Source organism: Poecilia latipinna, unplaced genomic scaffold, assembly GCF_001443285.1.
Source record: "Poecilia latipinna isolate Pla-1442-1.1 unplaced genomic scaffold, P_latipinna-1.0 Scaffold866, whole genome shotgun sequence".
NCBI classification, from domain to species: Eukaryota; Metazoa; Chordata; class Actinopteri; order Cyprinodontiformes; family Poeciliidae; genus Poecilia; species Poecilia latipinna.
The window spans coordinates 79,210-95,997 of record NW_015113482.1 but is presented as its reverse complement, the minus strand read 5'-3'; the positions used below and the strand labels follow the sequence as shown (position 1 = coordinate 95,997).

Below are 16,788 nucleotides of genomic sequence, written 5' to 3'. Positions count from 1 at the left end.
TTTTTTTTTTGTAAAATCTACATTTCCTCTTAATAAATCCACAGTGTAGCTGCTTATACAAGCAGAATCCTTGCCCAAAGACTGTTTTACTTCTCCTGAAAATAATCTTGTATTATTTCCACAAGTGACAGTCCAACTTTAACTTTAACTGTTCTTTTTTTCCCTCATTAGCCTTCCCTAATTGCCTGGGAGAAAACTGCACACACTCACATATTTATTTTTAATCTATATATCCTTTTTTATTTCTCCCAGTCAAACTGACTCTCTCAAACAAACTCTACGGGTGCAACAATAAAAACTTTATTAAGTGTATGAGCGGAAAAAAGCAACTGCATGACCCAGACTCCCTATTAGTTTTGTTTTGCTTGAAGGCAGCTCTCTCTTTCCTTTCTTTTCTTTTCTTTTCTTCTCTTTCCTTTTCTTTCCTTTTCTCTTCTGTTTTCTAAGCTGGTGATAGTGATGCCCTTGGAGATGGGTCATCTCATTTTCAGCCACTGCCCTGGATTACATCGTCATTGTTCGTCGCAACAGAAATCGTTTCGCTTTAAATTAAACTTGAGGGTATGCCATGTCCTTTATTTTCATGTCATCCCAGGAAAACCACAGGCTCACTCGATGAGCAGGAAACATGCAGAGGATCCAACAGGAACCTGCCTCGTGTCATCAGGAAGCATCTGCATGCTCATCTTTTTTTCTTTTCTTTCTTTCTTTTCTCTCAGCTCAGCAGTTTTACTCTGGAGCTGTTTCAGCTCAGTCATCATTTGTGGCTAAATGACGATAAGTACTGGTTTCTGTCACGGTCAGAACATTTCACCTCCGTTCCCCGGAGGGGACAGCTCCACTGTGAAAACTTGGCTGCTTGCTGACGTGTTTTTGACTTTACACATTTTTTTCTTTTTTCTTTTTTTTTTAATTAAGAAGTTCAAAGTGCGAAAACGTCCAAACAAAACATCTCTGTTCTTGTATTATGTTGTGCCTGTGTTAAACTGCAGAGTCTCTCTTTCTGCATGTCCGCTTGAGTTTGACTCGGGTTAATAACCAGACGCATCAGAATGAGATAAAGTGACATTATGGATAATATTTGTTGTTCACACAAGTGGAGCAGGCGGGTACTTCCTGTGTGCAAAGCCGCTGGTCCCAGAGGAATGAGTGGAATGTGTTCTTTTGTCCTCCGTAGATTTAGCAGCGTCTCATTTCTGTGCCGCCTGCGAGAGAGCCCAGGAAGAAAACTGGAAATAAGCCTGTCAGTGAACTCCCCCCTCCTGAAAGCACACATCCTTCTCTTTGAATCAAAGCTGACTGCCTTCTGTAAGTCGGAGAGGACGGGCGAAGTTGCGGATGCGTGCGTATGATTTCCAAACATCATCCCATTAGGAAGATGTTCTTCTGTGTTTGACTGAGTGGCTGTCAATCCGCTCTCCCCGAAGTGGATCCAACACAAGACCCGAGTTTATTAATACCGAGGGGAACTTTCCATCGGATGTCTCCAACTTGCAAGTGGTGGCTGTGATCTTGGAGGGAGGAGGGAGGCTGTAATTGAGGCTTTCAGCTCGCTTTTCTTTATTGGGAGATGGAGCCTCAGCAGTTCATAAGTGGCTTCTCTCTGTGGCCTTTGAGCCTGATGTTTCTGAGAGCAGAGCTGCCAGCACATCAAAGGACAGATGATGATTGATTTGCAGCAAAATTAACTGCAAGACTGTATGAGGATTGCAGCATGTTTAATCTCTATCTGCTGTCAAATTAATTTTTTTTTTTTTGGAAATATGTCCCACATCTATGACGTTCATCCTACAGCGGTGGCAGAGACATTAAACAGGCGTTATGTGTCTCTAGCTTCTTGCTTTACCAGCTGCTGCATCACATTATGGGCCAATCAGGCCCTTTAATGTGATACAGTCTTTGCTGCAACGGCCAACTTCTCTCAAATGCATTTTGGAGCAAGTTCACCATAAAATATTTAGACCATCCTATTTTTTTAACCGGATCTCAGGAAGTTGAAAGTGCACAATGTGCAGTTCTTTCAAACCTTTGAATCTAAAGGTTTTTTTTTTTTTTTTTTTTGGAGATTCTAACCAAAATGCAGACAGAAAAATAAGTGACGGTTCCTTTTGAAAGAGTTGATCGGAGAGATCAGAGATGTCCAGCTCTGGTTGTCAAGATCTAAAATATACATGACAGGGACTCTTCAGGACAGGAGTTGGACATTCCTGGTTTAGATCAGTAGGGAACAAATGTTGCTGGACAATAAATTGTTTCAATAATTAATGCAATAAATTAAAATGTTGTCTTGAGATGATTTTCAAGTGACATATGGATCTCAAAAACCGATAAACTTTAATTTCGCAACGAATATTAAACACCGGAACTGTGTTTTATCTGAATAAAACATAAAGTTTTGTGGTTGTAGCGTGAAAAAAATCAGAAAACGTTACGCAGTTTTTACCAACTTACTTTATCTGCGGTATAAAATAAAATAAATTGTATTACAATTCTAAATCAAATCAGGTCTATCAAATACAATACATTTAAGTTGACTACAAATTCATGGGTATTTTTTCTCACTGCAGCTNTTCTTGCTTTACCAGCTGCTGCATCACATTATGGGCCAATCAGGCCCTTTAATGTGATACAGTCTTTGCTGCAACGGCCAACTTCTCTCAAATGCATTTTGGAGCAAGTTCACCATAAAATATTTAGACCATCCTATTTTTTTAACCGGATCTCAGGAAGTTGAAAGTGCACAATGTGCAGTTCTTTCAAACCTTTGAATCTAAAGGTTTTTTTTTTTTTTTTTTTGGAGATTTTAACCAAAATGCAGACAGAAAAATAAGTGACGGTTCCTTTTGAAAGAGTTGATCGGAGAGATCAGAGATGTCCAGCTCTGGTTGTCAAGATCTAAAATATACATGACAGGGACTCTTCAGGACAGGAGTTGGACATTCCTGGTTTAGATCAGTAGGGAACAAATGTTGCTGGACAATAAATTGTTTCAATAATTAATGCAATAAATTAAAATGTTGTCTTGAGATGATTTTCAAGTGACATATGGATCTCAAAAACCGATAAACTTTAATTTCGCAACGAATATTAAACACCGGAACTGTGTTTTATCTGAATAAAACATAAAGTTTTGTGGTTGTAGCGTGAAAAAAATCAGAAAACGTTACGCAGTTTTTACCAACTTACTTTATCTGCGGTATAAAATAAAATAAATTGTATTACAATTCTAAATCAAATCAGGTCTATCAAATACAATACATTTAAGTTGACTACAAATTCATGGGTATCTTTTCTCACTGCAGCTTCAAGGTTGAAAGATAATCAGATCAAGCCGATGAAGTGACAGGCATGAGTTTTATTTTAGGAATTTACCGTCTGAAAAAATGCTGTTTAATGTCCTCAGGGTCATGTTTTCTCTGTGACAATTGGAGCTTTTATCTTTAGCAACTGTAAATCCTTGTTTAATATTTCTTTCTGACTCCTGGTTTTGTTCCTTTGACAGATGGCAAAATACTTTGAATCGCAGGACCTGTGATCCAGGAGCCGTTGTCCTTTGAAGTGTCCAGCCATGTGCTCCACCAACCATTCCAACTGGGTCACCTTTGACGACGAAGTCACTCCGGTCTCATCGCCTCAGAAGCCCCTGCAGTCACCCGCTCTTATCAAAGCATCAGTACCACGTCCCAATGGTCTGAAGTTGGTGCTTCCTCCAATCAAAGACACTTCCTGGAGCTTCAGCGGTTCGCTGGAATCTCCTCAAAGCCAGTTAGGCTCCAGTGGGAAGTCTTTCAGACCCTGCAGCAGCGCCTTGAGTACTCCTGTGACCAGAGTCTCCACCAGCACCAGCTCGTTTCACTTCCCATCGTGCGAAAAAAATGCCTTCCTCCGGAGTTTTTCCAGCCCATCGGGCGTCTCCGTGCCCTCACCGGCACCAGAGACTCCGAGTCAACCCGCGAATGGGCCGAGCCCCTTCCCAGCTTTCAGGGGAAACTCTGGACACTTCAACCCCTTCTGGGACGATTCCAGACGGAGCGTGGATGTAAGCAGCTCCTCCTCAGACTCAGACACAGACAACAGCCTACCGCGATTCTTTATTCGGACCAAAGATGGCAGCACGCCTCCTCCCCGCGACCAACCCCAGAACCCTTTCTCCTTTGTCTGCAATAAACTGGAAGACCTACAAGTAGGAAATGAGGGACATACGGACATACCAGAGGGAAGAAATGAGGTGATAGGCGATGGTTCGGTACAGTTTGTCCCCAGGGGTCTTTTCCGTAGTCAGAAGAGGGACGGCTGGCCCGTCATGCTCAGGATTCCTGAAAAAAAGAACCGCATGTCATCCCGACAGTGGGGGCCCATCTATCTCCGCCTGCTCCCCGGAGGCGTGCTGCAGATGTTCTACGAGAAAGGCCTGGAAAAACCGTACAAAGAGTTCCAGCTCCTCCCCCAGTGCAGGCCGTCGGAGCTGAAGGTGGAGAGCTATAGCGAGCCCAGGAAGGTCCTCACCGTCAAGGTGGAGCTCTTCTCCTACACCGAGAAGAAGCGCTTCCACCCGAAGCTGGAGGTGAGTCACGAGGCGGAGGTGGAGCAGCTGCTGAAGTTCGGCTCCACGGTGCACGAGGACATGGAGGATCTGGTTGTCTCCATGGAGGAGGAGATCTTCAAGCTGAGCGTGCCGCATCAGCAGAGGCGGCAGTACGAGGAGCAGGAGCTGTCGCTGCAGGTCACTGACCACATCTGGATACAGCTGGATAAGTCAGGGACGGTCATGGAGAGGGCAGCTTTCACCCAGATCCACTGTCTGGCCTTCCTGAACGCACAGGGCGACTGTTTCCTCGCCCTGAACGATCTCGGCTTGCTGCATTCCAACTCCAGCTACGGGTACGAGGAAGACAGCGACCTCTGGATGGAGATCACCGACCGACATTTTCACCAATGCGTGAACGAGACTGAGTTTCAGATGTCCCGGCTCATCAAGTTCTCCCCTCCGGATGCGTGCCGGGTGGAGCTGATGCGGTACAAAACGGCGGTCCTGGGCTGCACCGAGATTCCCTTTTCGATCAAAGCCGTGGTCACGGTCCAAGGAGCCTACGTGGAGCTGCAGGCCTTCCTCAACATGTCCGCCACCTTCCTCTCCTCCCTCAGGACGTCCGACACCTCCCAACCGCTGTGCGAGAATGTAGTGATCCGCGTCCCGGTTCCAGGCGACTGGGTCAAGGTGACGCAGACAGTGGCCTTGTTGCGGCAAAGGTCGCTGAAGGCCCGGATGAACAGAAACGCCTGCCTGGGCTCGGTCAGAGCCGCGGACTCGCAGCCCGTCATGCAGGTGTCCATCGGATCCGTCAAGTACGAGAATGTTTATTCAGCCATCGTGTGGAGGATCGATAGGCTGCCTGCCAAGAATACAGGTAACATTTCAAGAAGAGACTGATTGAAATGAACTGGTTTTAGATTCTCATACCGGCAACCATAAGAAATGCTTCAGCTTGAGAATATTTCCACAAAAAACATAAACCAGAAAAGTATAACTTGATATTTCAAAACAAAAGCAAGCTGTTGCTGCTGGTACTAAAAAATATAACGTACGTTCATGTAAAAACAAATTTAGGACATCCGATAAAAGAATCTAAGACTCGTGAGGAATTTAAAATCAGCTAAGTAGAAATGCTAACGGAGGACAATCAAGTCTTAAAAACAACAGGTAGCATACCCAGATCTACCATCTAACCAAATTTACTCAAACTGCATGCAACAGATGGCAGAAAAGTCTCCAAAATCCCTAAAATCTTGTTATGAGACTTTTACTTCTGCTGATATGAAAGTTATTCCTGTGCAGCCAGAACGATGTTGTTTTACTTTAATGGGAGTATTTTGCTGTGAAAGAAAAACACAAAGGTCTATCTGAAGGTTCTCCTAATAACAGAGGGCAAAGAAGAGACTAAATATGTGAACATTTTATTTTTGACAGAAAAAGGAAGGGCTAATATTTATTAATTGTATAATACCAGGTAGTCAGGCTGTCTGCTCTGGTATCCATACTATACTACCAGCTGATTCGAGGTCATTAAAATACAGTATAATTTTGCAGAAATATAGTAAATCTGATAAAAGAGCTACGCAATTACAATTAAAAGGGAGAAAAAACTCTTGTATTTTAACCTGGAATGTTAAATGATCGAATGTCGGAACGCCTTAAATGTTCAGAGAAATAAGTTGGTGTCATATTGTTTGAAATCTTAAGAACCAAAAAAAAAAAAATATTAAACTGGATCCTTAAAATGACAGGAGGCCAGTGCAGCAAGGCCAGAACAGCTGTTACTATTTTTCTTACCATTCGAAGGTGAACAGCAGCATTTTGAATATTTTGTAGACAGAATGGAAAAGAACTGGAAGTAATCCAAACAGGATGTAATTAAGGTGTAAAATATTTTTGATGTAGTGGATGTAGTTGTATTTTTAAATGTTGAGCAATCAAAATCATTTAGACACTCCGGAAAGCCTTAGGAAATGGGCTCAAGACCACTCATTAAATTACAGGAAAATGTTTGTTTTTTGGAAGTAAAACATGAAAATGTTTCACAAAGAACAGCAGCTGACAGAAATATCTTAGAAATGGACACAGAAACTAGATTCTGATCAGTTATTGGCTGAAAAAATCTGATTTTTTTTTCTTCTAGTTTTCTTGATCAGAGATTTATTCGCTCTCAGGTCACGCAGACAACAACACGCCTCACAGTTAATGAGGGAAGAAGACTAATTTAGCTATTTTCAGTATGAATGACGGTTTTGAAGAGAAAGCACAAAAGCTCAGAGAAGCTCCATTTTCAGAGGCATGCTGAGTATTTCTTCAAGCGGCTGCAGAAAGTTCAGAAAATAAACGAAAGTCTGACTGCGTTTTGCCTCATGCTTTTGAGGTATCTGTCAAAGATCATACTGAGTTAGGATGCGTTACCATCCGTTCAGAAATGTCACTTTTTAAGATAAAAATCTAATTCCTCTACAAACAAAGACTAATGACTAAGCTGGGCGCCTGTGGACCAGCAGGAAGAAGAGTCGTCTTGCATCTACTCTGTTCTCCCCTTAATTTTTAAACTCAGCTTTTATTTATTTAGAATAGATCTCATATCAGTCACTGAACTTCGTGTGGTACAAATTGCAGCTCCAAATTCAGTGAAGCACAGCTTGTCTTCAAAAGGTAGCTTGAAATAATTTTTAGTCATGTTTTATCTACAGACACATCTGCTGCAAACCTGGAGGATTTGGTTGTATTTGTAGATTATCTGTGATGTAAGGAGAGACGGCTCTGGGCTGTCTTTGAGAAAGTGGTTTTATTTTACTAAGAATGCATTTTGTTGTTAACTCTGGTTTTCCTCCAAAGGTAGAAGTATTCTGGCTTTTTTTAATATTTGATAAGAAAAAATTAAGAGTCTGATAAAATCAGAACTGGCAGGTTAGCTCTACAAAATCAAAACTCGGCAACAAAATCTCTGCAGGTTTCAGCTTTATTGTCTCTCTTTGCACCTCAGGGCCGCTGCATTCTTCACCCTTGCTCATCCATTTTTGATGAGCCCCTCAGTACTTTTGGCTTCCTTGGCATTGCATATTTTTCTGCTGCTGTACCATTGTTAACTACAAGAGCACATTGTTTTGTTCCCCCCATCCCCTTTTTGCAGCAGTGGATCATCCCCATTCATTCTCCTGTAAGCTGGAGCTGGGATCCGATCAGGAGATCCCCAGTGACTGGTACCCCTTTGTCTCCATGGAATGTGAAATCTCGGGCGCGGTCGTGTCGCAGACCAGGGTCAAGTCCCTCGGCACTGTGAACGACATTCAGCCGCAGAAACACGTGACCAGCTGGACGCGCTATCACTGTCAGGTGAGAAGGGCCCTCAGGAAACTTCACACAGCAAACATGATGCAAGCTGGATTGAAGTCTGTACACCAAAATAAATTACTTCAGAGCCGTTTTGACCCACATTGTGACCCCTGACCTGAATTGCTCGACTGAAAAACAAACCGAAAACTTTTAGGAGGAAAAAAATGCAAAATAGAAACACAAATAATGTGATTTTTTTCTTCCTATTTGTTGTTGCTAATGTCACTGCTGCATCCTATTTTCTTTACTTGATAATGAGTGACTTTACTTTGCTCTATGATGAATTTAATGGCTTGTAAATTATTTTGTGCCCATCTCCTGACTGATACATTTTGACACTGAGATGCCAGATGTCAGGAAAAAAAACAAGCTTAACTTTTATTTAGGATTAATCCGATGCACTTTAAATGGTAACAGAGTTATGTGGTTAATGCTGACAGTCACATCTCAAGATATAAGAAATTTGTGCAGCCACATTATTTTAGCTTTAGATTTTGTATTTTTTCCCCTGCAAAATGTAATTTTCAAATTTAATTTGTACAGATTGTATGAAGGGTCTTATTTTTCTCATGGTACAAACTTGGGATTTTAAAAGGGATTTGTAGACTTTTTATTTCCACCGTAGCTCAAACTCTATATTGGTTTCTCTAATTGTGTATTTTTGTCTCTTTTTTTTTTAAGGTGGAAGTGGAGAAGAAATGGATTGAAACAGACTCACAGAGGCAATCTGGTTGTATGACGCAGTAATTTCCAAAACAGCATTTCTTTTGCTCAACATTCTTCCCAAAATCTTCCTAATGAGGATCAAAAACGTAAGGGTACTGAGAGGCTTTGAGGTTTTTTGTCAGATTCAGATAATTCTCCAGTGACTGGTTGCATTTCTCATGAAATTCTGCATCCTTAACCCTGAGACCGAATGTCTCTAGGCTTAAAACAACAACTTAACATTCTTCTTGCCTAGCACTTTACATAGATTTTACAATAGATTTATTAATTATATTACTATACTACTGTGTGTATATAAAATCTTGCATTCGCATCCTCTCTGCACTGCTCTCCAGAATGACTCACAGTCTCATAGAAGTCATGCTAAACAGAATTTATCCAATAATCAGCTAAAATCATCATTTATTTTCATCATCCTAGTTGGGGGTCAGGCCGTTTCTTACAATTCTGTCAAACAGATTTAAGAATCATTCCTTTAAATTTGGACTAAAATGTCTTCTATTATTGATGGGTTACATGAAAAGAAAAGTATTTGAAGCGTTGTTGGTAATAATGAATGTATAAACTCATGTCTTAACTTTACTGTGTGACACCATGAGCCTCATTATTGACAAGGCATAAAATTGCCACAATTCAACCACAAATATGAGTTAAATATTTTTTATATATATAAATAAATACGATTTAGAAAGTGTGAGGGCAGTGTAATAAAGAATAAATTATTGTATTATTTCATTAGCAGCCTTATCTGTCCTGTTCAGTGTGTGTTATAAAAGCTGCTATTGATGTTTCATGGTGGGCTGCTGCATAGGAACGAAGTCAAAAAATTATATAACATAAATACATTAAACTAACATTTCATGATGTGTATTTAGTAATTTTTTTTACATACTAATACAATAAAATTAACAATTTCATTAAAATTGTGGGAATATTGTCTGATTGTGGCAGTTTTAGCCTTCCATACTTACCAGCATTTTGTCATCATCAATACAGAACTGACCCCTGACTCTAAACGAAGGCTGCTTTATGGACGACTGTAATTTTATTTAAGCAAATCAAATCTTTATTACGAGGTCTTTTTTACCTCTTGGCTGGGAAAAAAAGGTCTGAATAAAATAATTAAAAATGGTGAGGGGAATTTTTTTTATTTTTTAATTTTTCTATGTGAGGTACCTGGCTTACGCTGGTTATTATGTGCATCAAGAATAAAAACTGAATTAAACCTTAACGACTCTGAGTAGTTATTTTGTTCTTTTACACCCATTAAACTCGGGACAAATTCTGGAGTTTAAATCTACGCAGAAAAAAAACAAAACAAAAAGCTGATATAATGAGATGTGCTTCTGACTCTCAGTGATTGTACCTTTGATAGCGGGATGAGACATCCAGTACTGACACTGTGCTCCTCAATAGATTACATGCAGTGCTCTGGTAATGATTTTCTGAAGTGCTACATGGTGTAAAGGTAAATGGCCAGCAGAGAAAACATCAGAGCCGGAGCTGAACACGCTGGATTGGCCCGATTAGAGAGCGAGAGAGAGAGAGCTGCACACGGATTGCCATTGTTTCACCAGATTACTCTGGTTTTATAAAGCGAGCGTCAGCTTTCGTTTTGGCTCTTGTTTTCATGACTCACTCCTGGCAGAAGCTTCGACTTGCAGGAACTCATCCAGTTCTTCCCTTTGTGAAGAAGTACGTCCCAAAACGATGTATTCTGGTTATTTTACGTGTTCATTGTTTACAGCCTCTACAAAGATTATGCTTTCTGACGTGTTGTCAAGTCGCAATCAGAAACTTCAACATGTTTATGGTGTTTTCATGTGAATACAGAGAGGACGGAGGAGTGGTGTTGATGTGCTATCAGCCTCAGAGTTAATACTGTACTTTGTTTAAACACATGTTGCTGCTGGTACAACAGCAAACCCTTCAAGGCGTGATTCTGTTTGCTTTGCTCAGCCAGACTGATTTCTGTTTTTTTTTTTCTTTGGGTGGAAAATTATCTTTGCAAAAATAACTCAAGCTGATTGAAATCTGAATGAGAGCATTTATAAACTGAAGTGTAGAAAAGTTTTCACACATTCCCGATGGTACTGAGGCCTCAGCTTTGACTATTTCATTCAAACACACACACACACACACACATATATATATATATATATATATATATTTTTTTATCATCTGATCCTTTCTGTTATAACTCTGGTTGTATGCTTCAGGCTGTTCTGCTGAAAAGTGAGTCTAAAGTCTAGGTTTTCTGTCTCTGCTGAGGAAAAGCCTCCCTGCAGCATGATGCCGCTACCGCCTTGCTTCATTATAGGGATGGTGAGTTCAGGGGTAATGTGAAATATTAGTTTTCTGCCACACACATAGTGCATGTCGCCATGAAAATTAAAAAACATGATTGTATCTGACTGCAGTGAGCCAGGGCTACTTATGGCTTTCTTTCAACGTTGGCTTTCCTTTTACCACTCTTCAATTATGAAACTGGGTTTAGTTTTATGTATTATGAAGAAGCTGAAACAGAAGGTACATTTTACGAATCTAAAATGTATTTAAATGGCCGAGTAATTTATATTTCCAAGATGTGGGCTGATAAATTAAACATGCGGTTGCAGAGTGGATGGTGATGCCGCGTATCTTAAGAACAAGTATTCACTTTTCTACATTTGCAGCAAAAACTTCTAAGTACAAACTTCAGAGCAGCTCTGTAGCAAAGTGACAGCTACAGTAAACTGCTCTGTGTGTGTGGAGATGCGTTTCATGTTGCCGCTTTCAGCTGCAGCACTTTCGCCCTCGGCAGAGGAAGAGTCGACCTCGGGGCCTGAAAGAGAGCCGTAATCGGCGAGCAGCCAGCTCAGAGGAAGCCGGGGTCGGGGGTGATGCTGCTGTGAATCTATTGAACATAAAGTTTTGAAAAGGATAAGGGTCTTTTTGCAAAAAAAAAAAAAGATATTTTTTAACTGGTTTCATGTTGTATTCTGGGTTCAGTGGTTCAGGTTGCAGTGTTGTACCAGATTCAGTTTACTGTATTGTTTTTTTGTTTTTTTTGTTTGAGAGTGACGATAAAGCAGGAATCTGAAACATATTTTCTTTTAAACAGGAAAAGAGGATATAATAATGGGAGACATGTTAACTTTTACCTATAAAAAACAAGGAAAATACTATTTTCAGAGTTGGAATGGGATTATGAAGTATAATGATCCTTATCAGTAATAGTTGATTTTAGAGTTCTATATTAATTAATTAACAAGATCTACTTTATAATTATTTTGCTGATATGCTTAGGGTTATTGTGAATGTGGGAGACCCATTTGTGGCCAACTTCCTGTCTGATGACTTTCAATATATCCACAGAATATCTTTTCTTCTTTTTTTTTCCATGATGAAATCTGTTTTATAAAACGCACCAGTCCCTCCTGCAGCAAACCACCAAAACATTAAGCTGCCTTCACATTTGCTTCTCTATGTAAATGTATATTTATGGTTATTATGGACGTATTATGAACATTTGTTCATTAGACCATAAAAGATCATTTTTAGTATTTTTACTTGGATGCATTTACAAACCAGCGTTTTTAATCAGTGGATTTTTCAGGCATTACATTTCTCCTGATTTCTTGTTCCATTGGGTCATACAGAAAGGGCAGAATGAAGTGTGCCTCTCTTTAACACAAATGTTGCTAATTACACCTGTTTCCGGTTGAAAAAGCAATGTACCATCATGATCTGAGCCTTCCTAAAAACAATAAAAGGTAAAAAACTGTTTGCCAACTTCTAGAATTGGAAAAAAAGCTATTATTAAAATGAAAATAAATATGGTTATTTAGCAAATAACTTTGGTAATTCTAATTAATCTCACCTATAAACAGTGAAAAGTTGTGTGTCTTATATGCACTTTGTAGTCATTACAGCTTCAGCTTTCTAAACCAGACTACAGCAGGTCATACAGGAGCTATCATTGTGTTATGTAGCTGAAAATGCTTCAACTGAATCCCTCCACATCTCCAGGCATTAATGCTGCAGATCACATTGTTGTCTGACTTCGGAGTCTACCGGGACTGCTGGCTGACCTCGTCTAGACCTGCCTTGTATTTCCCTACTGTAAACAAGGAAGTGCTAAGAGCTCCTGTAATTGTAGCACTATAAGCCCCAGTGGAAAAAGAAAAGTATGCCACACAGCAGATGCTCTTATCAGACCTCCAGTAACTAAATGGTAAGCAGGAAAAAAAATAATTTTATAGATTAAAAACACAAAGAGGGGTTTTTATAAACGCCCTATCAACAGGCAAAGGTAATTTTAGTGATTCTCATCGGATACAAAAGTCCTCCTCCATTATTATTAATAATAGAAAAATAGCTCAGCTCAAAAATAAACACTAAGACACTGAAATAATCCCAAAAGTACACCATACTAATAAAAATGCACAGTAGTTTTGCACTATATTCAACCCAATGTGTCATATACAGATATTACCTCAGTAATGTCACCAATAATATCATGATTTGTGGTTGTTTTGTATGATTGGTGTTATGAAGGGGGGCTTTTTGGATCTCTGCGCCCCGGGCCGCAGTTCTTTTTTAACCCGCCTATGACGTCACATCGGGTTCCGTCCCTGTGGGCTGGATCTTGATGATGATGATCACTGTCACCTGTGTGCAAGGTCAGGAAACAGATGGAGGGTTATCAGCGTGATTTTTCTGCACTAGGCTTCCAGGTTCACCGTTATTGTTACGCAGTCTGACTTAAACGATGCTGAATAATTCAGGCCCAGTGGTGAGAAAAGTCGCCTATGTTCCCAAAAGATGCTTTATTTAAGAAATGTTTATTAATTCTATCTGTAGAGAACATGTTTAGCTGATCTTACGGGTTGTATTTTTATTTGTATTATTTATTTTTTTTTTGTTCATCCTAATTATTTCCGCAGGCCAAACTCTACCTGTCCATCATGGATGATGTGATTGACAGCATGAAGGATTTTTTTCTGGATGAAGGCCTTGAAGATCGAGTGCTGGACGACTTGAGACATGTGAGTAAAGCAGAAAACTAAAGTTTCCAAGCGCAACGAAGTTAGGCCACCTAGCGGGGGAAGTGTGAACTACACCAGGAAGACGCGCCGCTGTGCCTTCTCTGCAGCTTTGGGAGTCAAAAGTGTTGCAGTCCAAAGCAATGGAGGACTTGAGGAAGAACATCAACTCCTCCAACTTTGTTCTCCAGCTTCCTGCCAGCTACTCACAGGCCGACCAGAACCAGGAACTTCCAGGTGATGATCCACACCTTTAAGCATCTTTCTTCTCTATACAGTCTTTATGTAGCCAATTAAGTTTAATCATTGTGTCACTGTAAGAAGAACTGTTCTCTTGAAATAATTTAAATGGTGGGAGGCTTGTTTGGGTGTCGCCTGTTTAGCTTCTGTTTTCTTTTTCAGCTCCAGGTTTGACACAAACGGGTCAGAACATCCACAGCTTACCGGTCCAGGTAAGCGTCATAGAAACGGTCAGTTTCATTCAGGTCATTCCTTCCTGGAGCTTACTGGTAACTTGGCAGGAACTTATCCAGAACTTTTCCAGATCTTGGTAAATTTATGGAAAAACCCCCATAAAAGTTCTGGAAAATATTTGGTAATCTCTTTGGGAAAAAATCCTGTTGCATAATGTTGGGACTGAATGTAACTTTTACTAAAGTTATCTAAAATACCTGGTGAGTTCTGTGAAAGCTCCTGAAAAGTAACTTGTATTCCTCTTGTGTTTTGTTCACAGCCATGGCAAAAAAGGTTTGAAACTGACAAGAATTTAGCTTTTTATATTTAACGCTTCAGCGAAATCATTATTTAATCACCATGCTGCAGTGCTATAATTTTATGAAGGATTAAGAAAAGCACAGAGATTTTAATGGGATTAATGTCCTGGGAGTTTGACTCTCTTAACTTCAATATTTTTAGTCTTTTAAGCAATTGACTCTTGTTTTGTTTTTGTTTTTTTTAATGTATGGCTTCTTTGAAAATTTATTTTATTGAAATTGATGACTGAGTTGATGCATAAAGATCATCTGGGTGCTTCACTGTCAAAGTCCCAGGATATTTTTTCATGTTTATTTTTTATTTTTATTTTTTTTTTATAAGAGTGTCCAGATGTGGTAAATAGTCTTGGTTTTTATCTAAGAAACGGACTTTCTCCACTTCACTTCATGTTTTATTTCAGGATCACAATAATCAGCTGCCCTGTCCTCTTTACTTTCCTCTGCTTGTTAAAATGATGCAAGGAGGGATGAAAAAGTGATATTATTTCTTGTCTTTTGGATTAAATTAATTGGGTTAAAGTTAATTTTCATAAACTTGGTGATCGGTTGCATCTGATCTCATCATTCTTCATTGCAACAAAGAATCAAAGCAAATTGCTTAAAAACAAAAAAGCTAAAGATGTAAAACTTTGAAAAATACTAATTAAGAACATAAAATGAACAGATTAGCTCTGGGATTTAAATTTTTTTCTGCATATTTTTAAAATTTAATTGGAATTTTTAAATCTTGTTTTGATGTAATAAAATGCATTTAATTATAAACTTGTGATTTCATAATCTTATGGCGTATTTGCTTAGTTTTTTTTTTTTTTCACCCATTAGGCACATAACCTAAATATTAGACATGTGGACAAATAAAACCATATGTTGCCAAGAAGAGACATTTTCATTTCTGTAAGACAGCACTATTATTACAACCTGTATTTTGTGAATTTGGTGTGGATTTTTAAAAAAAAATGTAAATCTGAAAACTATAACATTGTATTTCCTCTTTTTACTAGAACAAAACACAAACTCTTGCTACTTTTTCGCTCCCCGCTGCGCTCCCCTACCCCGTTAAGATACCGGCAGGCGTCACTCTGCAGACGGCTTCTGGTACCGAACAGCTTTAGTCTCCATTGTCTTCTTGTCCTTGGGTTTTTAATGGCAGCTATTGGAAAGTAAAAATTCCCTTTTCTGTTTCCTGAAGGGCAACTTTACAAAGTCAATGTTCCTGTCGTCGTCACTCAAGCTCCAGCGGGGCAGCGGGCTGCGTCCCGTCTCGCTCAAACCGTCCCAGAACAGAGCGAAGCAGCAGCTCCACCAAATCCCATCCCGCTTCATGAGCCGGAGTCCTGCTCTGCTCCCGATTCCTACGTCACGCAATCGAGAACCGGTCTCACCCCGAGTCAGGAGAGCGGCCTTCCTCGGGAGCCTCCAGGTCGAGAGGTCACACTGGGAGGAAGTGATTCGAGCGCCCAGCCTGAACCCGCCTCTCCCTGCACTCAGCTGTTGGACTTCCAGATCTCTGCAGAGGAGGCTGCTCTCGCACAGAAGACGCAGAGCAGAGACATTGACGAAATCCTGAAAGAAGTCATAGAGGAGGAGAGGGAGAAAGCCAGCAGGGTGTGGAAACTAGCTGCTGGGAACCAGTCTGGAGCTGATCTGGGGGTAACTGAGCATTTTCCCTTTTTGTACCTCCAAGCTACTGTGTTGTATACCACTTAATTCTTACATAACTTTATCTAAGATGACTAAAGTGGTGCAGAATTTGCATTTGCGAAACATGCTGGTTTTTCTTATTGTATTTTAATAAACATCTTATTGCTAAAATAAAACAGAAATAAAATGTTGACTCTTTGAAAATCACTGCAGATATTCATAAAAATTGAGGTTTTTCTTCGACTTCAAGGTAAAAATGTCACTTTTGTTCTTTAAAGGCAGCAGATCCTTGTCAATTGTTTCATTTTAATTGTGAGCATCAACTTCAGGTTGCGCCACATAACTCCAGCTCCTCCTTGCGTTTCTTTTGCAAAGCTGGACTTGGACTACACCTACAGAGAGCTGTCGGATATTGTCCAGCTGGATGGCCCTGCCGATGGCTCAGACCCAGAGGAGGAAGGGGAGGCTCCCATGGAAGAGAGCGACTTCCTGGGTTTGATCAACGCAGAAGCAATCAGAGGGCTGCAGGAGGAAAACTGCAGCGACAGCAACAGCATCTCCTCCAGCAGTGACGAAGGCGTGGCGGACGAACTCGCTAACGTAGAAGACGAGGTGAGGGTGACCTCCATGTTAAGTCTTATGTGTTCTCGTTTACTGAGCTGTTTGAATTGTGTTTTTCCAGTTGCAGGTATTTTCCCGTTTTTGCTTGACTCCGTTTTCAGTCATTTATTTATTTAGGGAGGGG

The 16,788-nt window shown here is 40.2% G+C and overlaps 1 protein-coding gene across 1 annotated transcript in view; it reads left to right on the top strand.

Annotated features, from left to right (window-relative positions):
- ston1 (stonin 1) overlaps positions 1–16,788 on the top strand; it is a 26,749-nt gene that overhangs the window by 4,995 nt on the left and 4,966 nt on the right. Inside the window, exons 2-9 of the mRNA XM_015048199.1 lie at positions 3,503–5,408; positions 7,674–7,876; positions 13,531–13,632; positions 13,740–13,866; positions 14,032–14,099; positions 15,404–15,497; positions 15,592–16,052; positions 16,419–16,655. Coding sequence (XP_014903685.1) covers positions 3,569–5,408; positions 7,674–7,876; positions 13,531–13,632; positions 13,740–13,866; positions 14,032–14,099; positions 15,404–15,497; positions 15,592–16,052; positions 16,419–16,655 — 3,132 coding nt within the window. The 5' untranslated portion in view covers positions 3,503–3,568. The remainder of the gene's footprint in view (positions 1–3,502; positions 5,409–7,673; positions 7,877–13,530; positions 13,633–13,739; positions 13,867–14,031; positions 14,100–15,403; positions 15,498–15,591; positions 16,053–16,418; positions 16,656–16,788) is intronic.